This window comes from Trachemys scripta, chromosome 2, assembly GCF_013100865.1.
Source record: "Trachemys scripta elegans isolate TJP31775 chromosome 2, CAS_Tse_1.0, whole genome shotgun sequence".
Classification (NCBI taxonomy): Eukaryota; Metazoa; Chordata; order Testudines; family Emydidae; genus Trachemys; species Trachemys scripta.
The window spans coordinates 156,890,683-156,902,633 of record NC_048299.1 but is presented as its reverse complement, the minus strand read 5'-3'; the positions used below and the strand labels follow the sequence as shown (position 1 = coordinate 156,902,633).

Genomic DNA, 11,951 nt, shown 5'->3' with positions numbered 1-11,951 from the left:
CCAAGGTTCAAGGTCATCTTGATTCCTTGTGGCAGTGAGTTCCATAGGCATGCAGCAGCAGCCAGTCAGACTCTCTCTGTCTCTAAAGCAGGGGTCGGCAACCTTTCAGTAGTAGTGTGCCAAGTCTTCATTTATTCACTCTAATTTAAGGTTTCGCGTGCCAGTAATACATTTTAATGTTTTTAGAAGGTCTCTTTCTACAAGTCTATAATATATAACTAAACTATTGTTGTATGTAAAGTAAATATGGTTTTTAAAATGTTTAAGAAGCTTAATTTAAAATTAAATTAAAATACAGAGCCCCCCGGACTGGTGGCCAGGACCCGGGCAGTGTGAGTGCCACTGAAAATCAGATCGCGTGCCGCCTTTGGCACACGTGCCATAGGTTGCCTACCCCTGCTCTAAAGTGTCACCCTGAGGGCTGACGGGTCCGTGTCTCCTGATTAATGTAACCGTGGTGGGAAGATACAGTCACCAGGGGGACAGAGAGAGGTGATCTCCAGAAGAGGCCTTTCAAGGCTAGGAATGAAGCCTTGGATCTGGCCCTGGGAGCAGTGTACCAGGGTGCCATGCTCTCAGCAGCCTTTGCTGCCCCATTCTGGGCGAACAGAAGCTTTGGTTGTCACTGTTTCTGTTGCTAGGTCCAATGAGGTCATGGAAGTGTGGATCCCTGTGCCCCGTATTGTGTCTGACAAGTGGGAACAGCTCTGGGGGCTGGAGGAAGCTGGTTGCAGCCATAGCTACATAGGTATCCAGGAAGGATCCTGTGGGCACAGGTGCCTTGGACAAAGGGTGCTGTTGGGGTGGCAGCTAGTTCTTAAAACTTCTTTCCTCTCCCTCCTCACCACCACCATCTTACCCATATGCAGGAGATGCATTTCCTGTCAATGTCCCCACAGTGGGGATAGGAATCCAGACAGTGCAGGGGCTTTCTGAGGCTTTTCCATTTCACTTCGGGGTAACTCCTCTCAGTCATGTGATTTTTAAGCAACAGTCACAGTTGGGTTTGGAGTGGAAGGCTTAGCCAGCTCCAGAAAAAGAAACACAACGGGAGCAAACTGAGCTGACCTGCCTTTTCATGTGACCGGGTGACCAGATGAGATGAAGAAAATACCGGGACACCGGGAGTGGGGGAGAGAGCAAAAAAAAAGCCAAGTGCTGCCGGCCGGCCCAGAGCAAAAAAAAGCCGGCGCAAAATATTGGGACAAACAGCTCAAAATCGGGACGGTCCCGATTTTATTGGGACGTCTGATCACCCTATGTGACCTGGGGCCCCCAGACTGCCCCAATGCCCCAGCCCAGGGATCTGTCCAGCCTACTCTTCAGGAATGGCCAGTACCAGGTACTGGTAGGGAAGGTGCAGGAAACTCTGAACGGGGCAGGTATTCTGACCGTCCTAAGAATGAACACTCCAAAGAACAGCCCCTGAGGCTGCTGGGATGGGACCTTCATGACAGCAGAAGAGTTAAGCTGCTGGCTACCAACATTACTTTTCCCCACTGTGTCCCTTTTTGTGAGGAAAGGAAAGAGTGCTGCTGAGGTTCAGAGAAGCCACAAAGTCGCTGCTGTCACATAGCTGCCCCTACCAAGCCCCAGCTGAATTTCATTATGGATAATACCTCTTTAAGAAACAACCTGGCTTTTTCTGCCTATACCATAGTTTTCCTTGGACTCCATCCATCGGGAAATAAGGTTTGCAGACTCTTTGCTAAGCAGAGTCCAGACCAGGTTCCCAGAAACATTTTGCAGCTTTGGAAATGCTGTTTGCAGAAAAGCTGGGAGTTTCGGAGAGACCCTAGATTCTCTGATGGCAAAGGGCACAAGGCCTTGTACAGTTCGGGACAGATTTTTAAAGGTATTTAGGTGCCTAAAGATGCAGACTAGGCGCCTCTTGTACATAGATGCCTAACTCCCATTGATTTAAAAAACCTCAGTGATTCTGTCTCACTGCAGCACAGCTTGGCAGAGTCAATAGAAGGAGTCATACAAATTAACACATCCGATTCTGACCCTGGATTTCTCTAGAGGTGGCTGGCAAATCTAAAACTACTGCTGAATTAACCCCTCCTGCACAGAAACCAGGAGACAGCACATGCAGCCATTGTTGGGGGACAAAGGGAACGCTGCAAAACAGACAACTGCTTGGAATTGTTTATTCTGCAAAGCCCAAGCCTGGGGGCATGTGAACCCAGCTGGACCGGGTATAGAGCCTCCCATGAAGGCATCTCCCCTTTCCCCTCCATGACTGAAGCCTTTTGGAACCTTCTAGGAATCAGCTTCCTCAGAATGAGGAATTATCAGCCATCAGGAATGGGGGAATAAAGCTGCCCTGCACCGCAAGGTGTTGGACCATTTACCGATCCTGGCTGGGTGCTCTGGAGCTGAACAGCCCCAGAGAATTGCTGACAGGGCTATTCACTTAGGTAACACATTGGACTCAAATGTGGGTTTGAGTGACGGGCTTGTCAGATTGATACAAGCAGCTCTGATGAGCTAACGTGTGTTATTAATGTTTGCCTCTCTAACACCCCGCGTCCCATACAGTAGTAATTATTTGGGGGAAGACAGCAGGGAACTGAGTGTTGGTTTCAATCTGCGAGAACAAGTGGACTGTTCTCTGGGCCGCTGGACAATGCTAACTGCAGAACTGCCATATCTTCACCCTTTCAGAAAGCGTTGACAAGAGAACTCCTGCACTTGGCAGCACAGCAGACTCTGTAAGGAGCAAAAAGTTCCTGGGCTTGTGCTCTGCAGGTTTCACGGCACTCAGAAAGCCTCCCAGACATGTAGTTCGCCTGCCTGGAGCTGCAGGGAACTAAGACTTGGTTGATTTGTGAGTCAGAGTGTGCGACTGTGAAGGTAAAACATGAGCTCTCTCCATTAGCTGGCATCCGAGAAGTTTGCTGCTTCCTGCAGGGAAGATGCAGTTCACTCTGTTGTGCAGCTTTGGGTTTTGTTTTAAGGGGAGTTGACCTGTATCTAGCTTATACCCAAATGAGCTCGTGCTAGGGAGGTGATTGGCTAATTGAGTCTGTGACTGACACTCGTAAATGAGTGCACTAGGGGCAGCTCAGTGCTGATTGGCTGGTGTGTGAGGCTCAGAAACTCTCTCCAACAAGAGCTCTGGCCATTCTCAGTCCTGCTGCCTTCAGAGTAGGTGCTCCAGGCACAGCCACCAGGCGAGAGGCTGCTTCCTTCGCTCAGTCACTCAGAGGCAAGTGAAGGAGGGCAGACCTCTGCCTTGCACCGGGCGGGAGGATTTCCTTGCAGACCTCCAACCCAGGAGGGGAAAGGAAGCAGAAAGCTCCTGGAACTTGATTTCATTCAGCTTAAAGGATGGGCAGAGTCCAGAGTCCAGGAGGCCCCCGCTGGAGCGGAGCCGGGGTTCTGCTGGCCTTGGCGGCTGGACTCTTTGCTTGCAGTAATGCAAATGAATACGACTATGTGAGTTTCCAGTCCGACATAGGCTCTTACCAAAGTGGGCGATTTTACACCAAACCCCCGCAGTGCGTGGCCATCCCAGCGGACCTGCGCCTCTGCCACAGCGTCGGCTATGACAAGATGGTCCTGCCCAACCTGCTGGACCACGAGACCATGGCCGAGGTGAAGCAGCAGGCCAGCAGCTGGGTGCCCTTGCTCAACAAGAACTGCCACATTGGCACCCAGGTCTTCCTCTGCTCCCTGTTTGCCCCCGTGTGCCTGGACCGGCCCATCTATCCCTGCCGCTGGCTCTGCGAGGCCGTGCGTGACTCCTGCGAGCCCGTCATGCAGTTCTTTGGCTTCTACTGGCCAGAAATGCTCAAGTGCGACCAGTTCCCCCAGGACGACGTCTGCATTGCGATGACCACTCCCAATGCCACAGAGGCTTCCAAGCCCCAAGGTAAGTCTCACCGGTGCTGGCCCTGGCCCTGGCCCTACTAACCCCTGGTTTCCCACCTTTCCTAGCAGAGCAGAGGCTGGCCTGAGAGAGATGCAGCTCCAGTCCAAAGAAGAACTCCCTCCAGAAGCGATAGCAAGAGTTACCTGAACTCTGCTCCGGGGTAGCAGCCCGTCCTCCTGCCACAGAGGGGGGATGCGAAGGGACATTCTCCCTTTAGAACTTGCCCCAGCTACCACTTTGTGAGCAACTCTTCTCTCTGAGTGTCCCCTCTCTGCAGCAAGCGTTCTGCCGAAGTTCAGTATCGTAGACACTAGCAGGATCAGCCTCTAAGCATGTAAACGTTCTCCTCTGGGCTGGGCTCCTTCCTGGTGGTTCTGATTCTCTTAGGCTGGAGCCTAGTATTGAGATCTGGGACCCGTCTACCTCTATTGACAGTGACGTGAAAGGGATGGCTGCTGCCTCTGTTCTAAGGGACCTTTCCTTGCATTCCTAAGTCTCGTGGAATCATTTTATAGTAACAGCCCAGGCCATACGTCTTAACCTGTGCTAACCTGGGGAAGCAGTGAAAATAAACCTGTCAGGAACACCTTGTTTTCCTAGCAGCGCTGAAGTTTGAGGCTGGATGGGCTTGCTTCAGTCATGCCACAAAGCAGCCTCAGTGCAGCAGGTTACACCTATTTTAAAAAAACAAATCCTGTTCATTTCAGGTGAGGGCTGTAAACCTGGACCTGGGGCTGGAGTTTTGTACAGGGCAACATTTCTGATCAAGAATTTTACTGTAAGTTAAACAGACTTCCAGGTGTTTGGACAAAGCAGAGGCAAACTGCTTGTTTGATTCTATTGGACAGTAGGTCTATTTGATATTACACGGGCTTGCGTGGATTGAGTTACACTAATCTTTGGTATGTTGCTTAAAACTTTTAAAACAAATACAGGACCTAGTGTTTAGCTCTCCAGTTCTGGATCCTAAAAGTATTTCAGAGGTTGGCAGGAAAGAGAATATAAAAAAATGAAGACAATGTATTTAAAAAGGGGTTGCGGCTCTCTTCTTCTGGTGCCTCTAGCTTCATTGGAAGGGACAGCCTTACTTGGTTTTCCTGAGCTGCTTTTGGAGGGAGTTCGCAGCAGCCAGGGGAATAATTCCAGTGATTTATTCCCTGTGTGTCCGGGGTTCATCTGAAGATAAATTTGCCATTCGCTATAGCTGCTCAAATGCAGTTACCTTTGGCAAACAAAGTACTTTATGTTCTGCTCAGTGCTGAGGGAGAGCCCTTGCCCAGCCAGCCTGGGTTTCTCCTCTCACTGCGGGTTATATAATATTATGCTACTTTCCACACCAGAAACTGTACTGCCTAGAATCCTCCAATTATCATTTAATTTCCACTCTCTAGGGCAGGAAATGAACGCAGTCTGGAATCAAGGAGTAACATCCTCAGAGTGTCTGTAAAAATTAGAGCACAGAGCACTTGCAGAGAGAGAGGCACAGCTCGGTTAACTCTTAGTGCTGAATAGAGTGGGGAGCAGGGGGGTGGAAGGTACTTTCTCTCTGTCCATTCACAGCTAGGATCCCAGCCCCTGCCAACATGGGGGCTGCTCAGTTTGGGCAGAGAGTAAGAGTTCTGGTGCTTTCGTTCAGCAGGGATGGGACAGACCCGTTTCTCCATCCCCGGCCCAGTGCATCAGGGGCTTCCGCAGCATTTCCCATCTCCTGAACCTTCCTTGGCAGGAGGGAGGGTGGCTCCTTGGAAAACGGGGAGCTGGATAGCCCCTGCTGCTGTGAATTAGAGCATCTGAGCCCTCAGTTTAACACTAGGTGGAAAAGGGCAGAGTGACGCCGTGTTTGGGTTACTAATCTGACCAAGTGACAATGTGTGACAAGGAGTGTTGGGGGAGACGCCATCTCTCAGGGGTCACCTGGTGCAGCGGGGCCAACACAATCTGTCTGGACAGCAGCATGTGGGGTATGATACGCACTGTAAGGTCCAGTTATGGCCAGTAAATGAGGGGGTGGGGGAGGAGAGAAGCTTAGTCTGTTATCACATCCCCATAGGGAACCCACCACTCCACCCACAGTCGAGGCAAGCTGGGCAGCCCAAGTGAGTTCCCAGGTACACTGAGAGTCCCATCTGAGGGGCAGGACATGGGGGAACAGCAGGGATTTGTGGAGCACAATCTCCAATTTTCAGGCTTTTGCTGGGTTTTGTCCCAACTTTATCTCTTGGAAAAGTGTTTTACTTTGAAGGAAGGCTGTGAAATCACTGTCTTGAAAGGCTACAGCAACTCAGCAGAGCTGCACTCTCGTCTTCTGAGAACATAGGAGAACTTGTTCTGTGCCTCTTGGAATTCCCAGGGCAGTGCTGTCCCCATGTGCTTTCGCGGTAACACCCATCATTACAGATTCCCACCGCTCTGGGTCAGCCCAGACTCAGCACTTCCCGACTTCTTCTTTTAAAATCAGTGCTGTTTTCAGGGGCTCGGAAAGAAGATCTTTCCGAACAAACCGATTCTGCTCAGCTTTCCCATATAGTTAGGCTCAGCTGTACTGCTGCAGCTGCACCATTGTAAGGTCTCCTGTGTACCTGCTTTATGCTGGTGGGAGAGAGCTCTCCAGTCGGCATAATTAAACCATCCCAAATGAGCGGCGGTAGCTGTGTTGGCAGGAGAGCTTCTCTATGCTGCTGCTTCTGTTGGTGTAACTTATGTCAGTCGGGGGAGGTGGTGATTTTTTTTCACTGACAAATGCTTTTCCAAGAAAAGTTCTAGGTGTAGACATAGCTTTAGAAACGTCCAACTATTGTTTTAGATAAACACTGGATTTAAAACTCAGCGCCCTCCCCTGGGCAGTGCTGTTGAGAACTGTCCCTCTCTAAGCATTTCTAACATGCTCGCCAACACAATATAAATATCATTATGCCATTCACGGTAATCATTAAAGTGACTGTGTTACAATAAATGACGTCAACTCCGGTTTCAAGCATTTTGTGAATCCTTTTCTGTGGGTTGCAGAAAGGACCTAGGTTTGGTCTGCACTTAAAAGTTACATCAACATAGCTACAGTGCTCAGGAGAGTGAAAAACATTCGCAATCCTGAGTGCTCAGGGTAGGTCGACCTAGAAGCGGGTAGGTTGATGGAAGAATTCTTCTGTTGACCTAGCTACTGCCTCTTGAAGAGGTAGATTGCCTCCAGCGATGGAAAGACCCCTTCCATCAGTATAGGAACCCACAGCACCATAGCAGTGTCACTGTAGTGCCAATAGTGTAGACATGACCCTGTTCTATCAGCACTTGAGAAACAAGCCCATCACAAAAGCTTCAGGATCCATTGACAGTTCACTTAAAAGCACAAATTAGTAACTAGGCTTGGGCAAGTTGTGGAAAGAAAGTACCGAAGTCCTCAGCTACACCCACACCTCTGTTAAATGGCATTCACACTCTTGTTTGCCGTGAATATTCACACAAGTGATTTTGTTTGTTTGCAAGAACATTTCCAGAAAGCAAGAGTCTTTGGATTCTCGTGCAAAAGTGTGTTCACGTGAAGGCACATGCTGGGAAAGTTCCTGCAGCCATCTTGAAATCCCTTTCACTTTTCTGGCTCCTGCTGGTAAGGTTTCAGTTGTCCATTTGGAGAAAAAAATACAATAGCTGACCAGTCACCCACCAGGGATAACAAATAGCGACTGCTGTGTGACCATCTGCAGGATATTTCTGCATCAGGCACATAGTTTCAAATAGAAAACATTTTGCAACAATCATAGGGCTTGATCCTCAGCTGGTATCACTTGATGTAGCTGCAGTGACGTCAGTGGAGCGATTTACAGCAGTGGAGGCTGGACCACAGTCTCTTTGTGCATAACTGACAAACAGAGAAGAGGGCTCAGTTTCCCAGATGCATTATTTACTAAGATTTGTTTGCCCCCTTCTATTAGAAACAAACAGCTAACAGGCAGAGTGAATGTGCATGTTAATCCCAACCACCTCCCTAATCTACAGCAACTCTGGGACCCCTTCCCAGCCAACGTCTCCTACCCAACCGCCTAGCAAAGAGTTGGACCTTGGACTGAAGATCAATACATGCAGGTGCTGAGCCTCTGCAGGTCCCAGCACCTCACACTCCTGCAAATAACCATTGCAGAGCGAGTTGCAGAGCTCCCTCAGAAAGCCCCCAGCCTCCCAGCTATGGGCTGATAACGGACCAACGAGGTGAGTGAGTTGCAGTGTAGCAGTTCAGCCTGGGCTTTTCTGCTGCTAAACCGCTGGGGCTGTTGGGCTTCTCTGCTCCTGGGGGTAGTTTTTTGTTTGTTTGTTTGTTTCTTTAATAAAAAGAAAAATCCAAACTGAACTGGAGCCCCCTTACATTTCAGGTGCTGGGGCTTGTTTCCTGTTGACTTAAATAAGGACAGAGCCCAGCACTGCTCCCCCTCCCATATTAATAAAAACGAACGAACCCTTTCAGTATTTTCCCCCATTAACACCTTGGCACTGGAATTTGGTTCAGCCTCTCAAAGAGCTGACCTGCTGAATTCCTTTCTCCTTAAGTAGGAGGCGGTAAAGCCTGCAGGCCTACAGGATGCATCAGGGGAGTCACAGATTAATATTGCATTACACATTCCTCTTCCTGCCCCTGGAGTACGGCTGCTTGAAAGTTGAGCGGTAGGAAACGGGCAGCAGGGGAAAACCAGGCTGGGAACAGACTGAGGTTGTGTACAGAACTGCTGTCAAATGCAGAAAACAGCGTGTTGGCCCAGTCACAGCTCACACCAGCTAGAAGATGCTCAAGCAAGGCTTTGTCCAGGCCTCCGGTGGTCTGAGCTCACTGTGTAGCCTGGGAACCCAGGCCAGTATCAATTTCTTTGCAGCCCCAGAGCGTTAGTTTAGGCCAGGTCTGGACTACAGGATTAGGTCGACGTAAGTTGTCTTGCATCGACCTAGCTGTGGAAGTGTCTTCACTTAAATTTGGCTCCAGCCGATGTGTGCCTCTCTAGCCAATTTGGTAACCCCACCTCCCCGAGTGGCGGAGAGTCACGGTCGATGTAGTTAGGTCGACGCAGTGTCAGTGTAGACACTGTGTTGCTTACGGCGACTGTTACTGGCTTTCTGGGCCATCCCACAATGCCCCACACTGACAGTACAATTGCTACATGAGGAGTACGTGCACTGCCGACACCTGGAGCAAGTGTGCACACCCCAGGGATTTAATAACTGCGGGAGCCGTATGCCGACGTAAGTGAGGCTGACGTAACTTGGGAGTGCAGACGGGGCCTCAGTGCTGCTGGGCGTTGACCCACGTCAGAGCCGAGTGTTGTGGTGCTCCCCAGTTTGTTCTGGGTCTCTCCTGGGCCCAGTGCAGGGGCAGTGGAGCTGAACCATGGGCTGCAGGGAAAGACTCGGTCTGGTCACTAAACCTATTCTGAGTAGTCTGGGGACTAGTGACTGTTCAAAGTCAGACAGCTCTCACAAGCGCCCAGCAAGGCGTTTCGGAGTCTGAAGAGTCCCCTTTGTCCTTAAGGGACATGCTCCCTCCCCCAGGGCATCATGGGGCTAAGAGACACAACGCCTGGGAATCCTGCTGGGCCCAGATAACAAGTAACTTGTTTCACCCGAGTCCCGCAGGCATTGTGGGGTTACCCTGCCCCCCAGTGTCCATACAAGCCATTCCTGGGAGCCAGACAAGTGCCAGCTTCTGAATATGTATTGCCAGTACACAGGACTTAATTTGTAATGAAAGAGGGGCGGGGGCTCAAGCAATTTTTTTACATACATAACTTACATGGCAAGCCCAGAGGTGCCGGGGCTCTGAACCGCCAGGCCCAGAGGTGCCGGGGCTCTGAACCGCCAGGCCCAGAGGTGCCGGGGCAATGAACTGCCAGGCCCAGAGGTGCCGGGGCGATGAATCGCCAGGCCCAGAGGTGCCGGGGCTCTGAAAGGCCAAGCCCTTCCCCCCCCTTCCAGCTGGAGAGCTCCAGGTGCTGTGCAAACACTCGTATGTAAATCCTCAAGCCATCCTTTCAGGCAGGTAAATGTTACTAACCCCGGGGGGAGCTGGCGGCACAGGGCGGGACGGTGACCTAGCCAGGCTCACGCTCTGTGATGAGGAGATGAGTACATAGCCAGCGTCCATGTGCCTTTCTCTGTGGGTTGCAATGGTAACCATAGGATAGCACATCCTGTGCCTTGGCCTGCACCTCACCAGGGGCCTGACATGCAGGCAGGGTGAACTCCAGCAGGATGGCTGGAGATGGGATGTGACGGCCTTCTCCCCAGAATAGGGGCTGTACGTGCACAGCACAAGGAGATGTGGCCGTTAACAGTGGGCGAGAGAGAGGAGAAAGCGCAGCTATCATTAGGAAACACCACTGAGGCGCTTGGTCTTAGTGCTGGTGGAGGTGGGGCTGAGTGTACGTGTGTGTTTAAGCTTGGTTTGGCTGCTCTCCGTCACACCTTCCAGCGTGGGGATCGCACAGTCCCTGCTCTGCGTCCTGCCAGGCAGGGAAGCTTATGCAGAGCTGCTGATTACTTCTCAGGTGGGATGTTGAAAGGAATGTGGCAGAAAGACTTCAACTTCCACGAGGCATGCTGGACGCTGCTCTGCCTTTAGATGGCAGCCTTTTCCCAGGAAGAACCACATGGCTTGTGTGAAACTATGTGACAATCCCCGGGGGCAGATATTATCAGCAATTAGCTCACAAATAGGCTGGGCAGAATTCACTGTTTTTTATAATATTGACAGATAACGTCAATGTTTATTTTTAAGGATTTGTTTTTTCAATTTTTATCATTTAAATGTTCACAGTTGTGCAAAATTATGGGTTTTAAGCATTTTTTTTTCTGATTTGTTTTTATTTAAATTTTCACAGTTGTGGGAAATTATGGGGGGGTCAGACAATTATTTAATGACAGCAGATGTCGAGACTCATAAAGTTAAAGCTTTATAACCATTAAAACACAAGCTGTCAACATCACATGTAAATAGCCTTAAATCAAACGCTAACAAGTTCTCGTGCAGCATTTTCATCACTGTGCCTAGCTGTGAATTTCTGTTATTATGGATGGAAATGTTTGTGGTCAGTTTGTTTGTGTTCGGTGAAATCAGTGTTTATTGACACTTACTGATAAAAATCTAATCCTCTAAGCCTGACAGCACCAGCCCTTCAAGCCACAGAGAGCAACAGCTGCTCTTTGGGCTTTCCCATGTTCAGCTTTGGTGTCATGGTCCTCAGCAGTTCCCCTCTCTTGTGGGTATGCTGTGAAGTAACTCCTGGAGCTCCTGACCGAGTGGAAAGCACTCTGCATTTGCTCTTGAACCAGCAAGAAGTTTAGTAATGGTCTGAGGACACTGCTGCTATTGTTTGTGCCTCACTCGTATCAGTAGGCTTCAAAGCACTTTACAAAGGAAGTCAGGATCATTAACCCCATTTTACAGATGGGGAAACTGAGATGGGAAATGACTTGCCCAGATCACTGGCAGAGCTGGGAAGAGAACCCATGTCTCCTGAGGCCTAGGCTAGTGTTCGAGCCACTACTGCTTTCTTTGGGTAAAGTCAGACTAGAAACTGTTCTGCAGCTGGTGGAAGTGAGAGGGGGCTTGTACGTTCCACTCCACGGATTGCACCTCCCTCAAGGTACAAAGCAGAGTGCACCAGCTGGTGGGAGGCTGGTTCTGAACTCACCCTGCACCCCAAATACCAGCCTGCATGCATGTTCCAGGGGATGTGGAGGCTGGCCCAACAATGGATTAAAGTGCAGTGGGACCAGACCCAAGGAAAGCTGGTGGACAGACAGGAGAGTAGAAGTTCCACTGGCAGCCCCAGTGTAGATGAAACCTCTGCTCACAGGTCAGTTATTCTGTGGGAACAGGGAAGGACTCTGCTGTCACTGCACATGCTTGGAACCAAATTCCCTCTCAGCCAGCACTTTGCTGCACTTTGCTGGCTGCAGTCTCCGTCTGGGTCTGATGCTGGCTAGGACTTTCTGTGAAGCCATCTGGAGATTTATTCTTATCTGCCAAGCACATTCTCAACTGAAACAAGCAGAAATTGGCTTGATTCACCCCCACCCATCAACAGGTGTTGGC

General features: G+C 50.1%; 1 protein-coding gene across 1 annotated transcript in view; it reads left to right on the top strand.

Moving 5' to 3' along the window:
* Positions 1-3,107: 3,107 nt before the first annotated feature.
* Positions 3,108-11,951, top strand: part of SFRP1 (secreted frizzled related protein 1) — a 43,056-nt gene continuing 34,212 nt past the window's right edge. Inside the window, exon 1 of the mRNA XM_034762024.1 lies at positions 3,108-3,880. Within this exon, the coding sequence (XP_034617915.1) occupies positions 3,337-3,880 (544 nt within the window). The 5' untranslated portion in view covers positions 3,108-3,336. The remainder of the gene's footprint in view (positions 3,881-11,951) is intronic.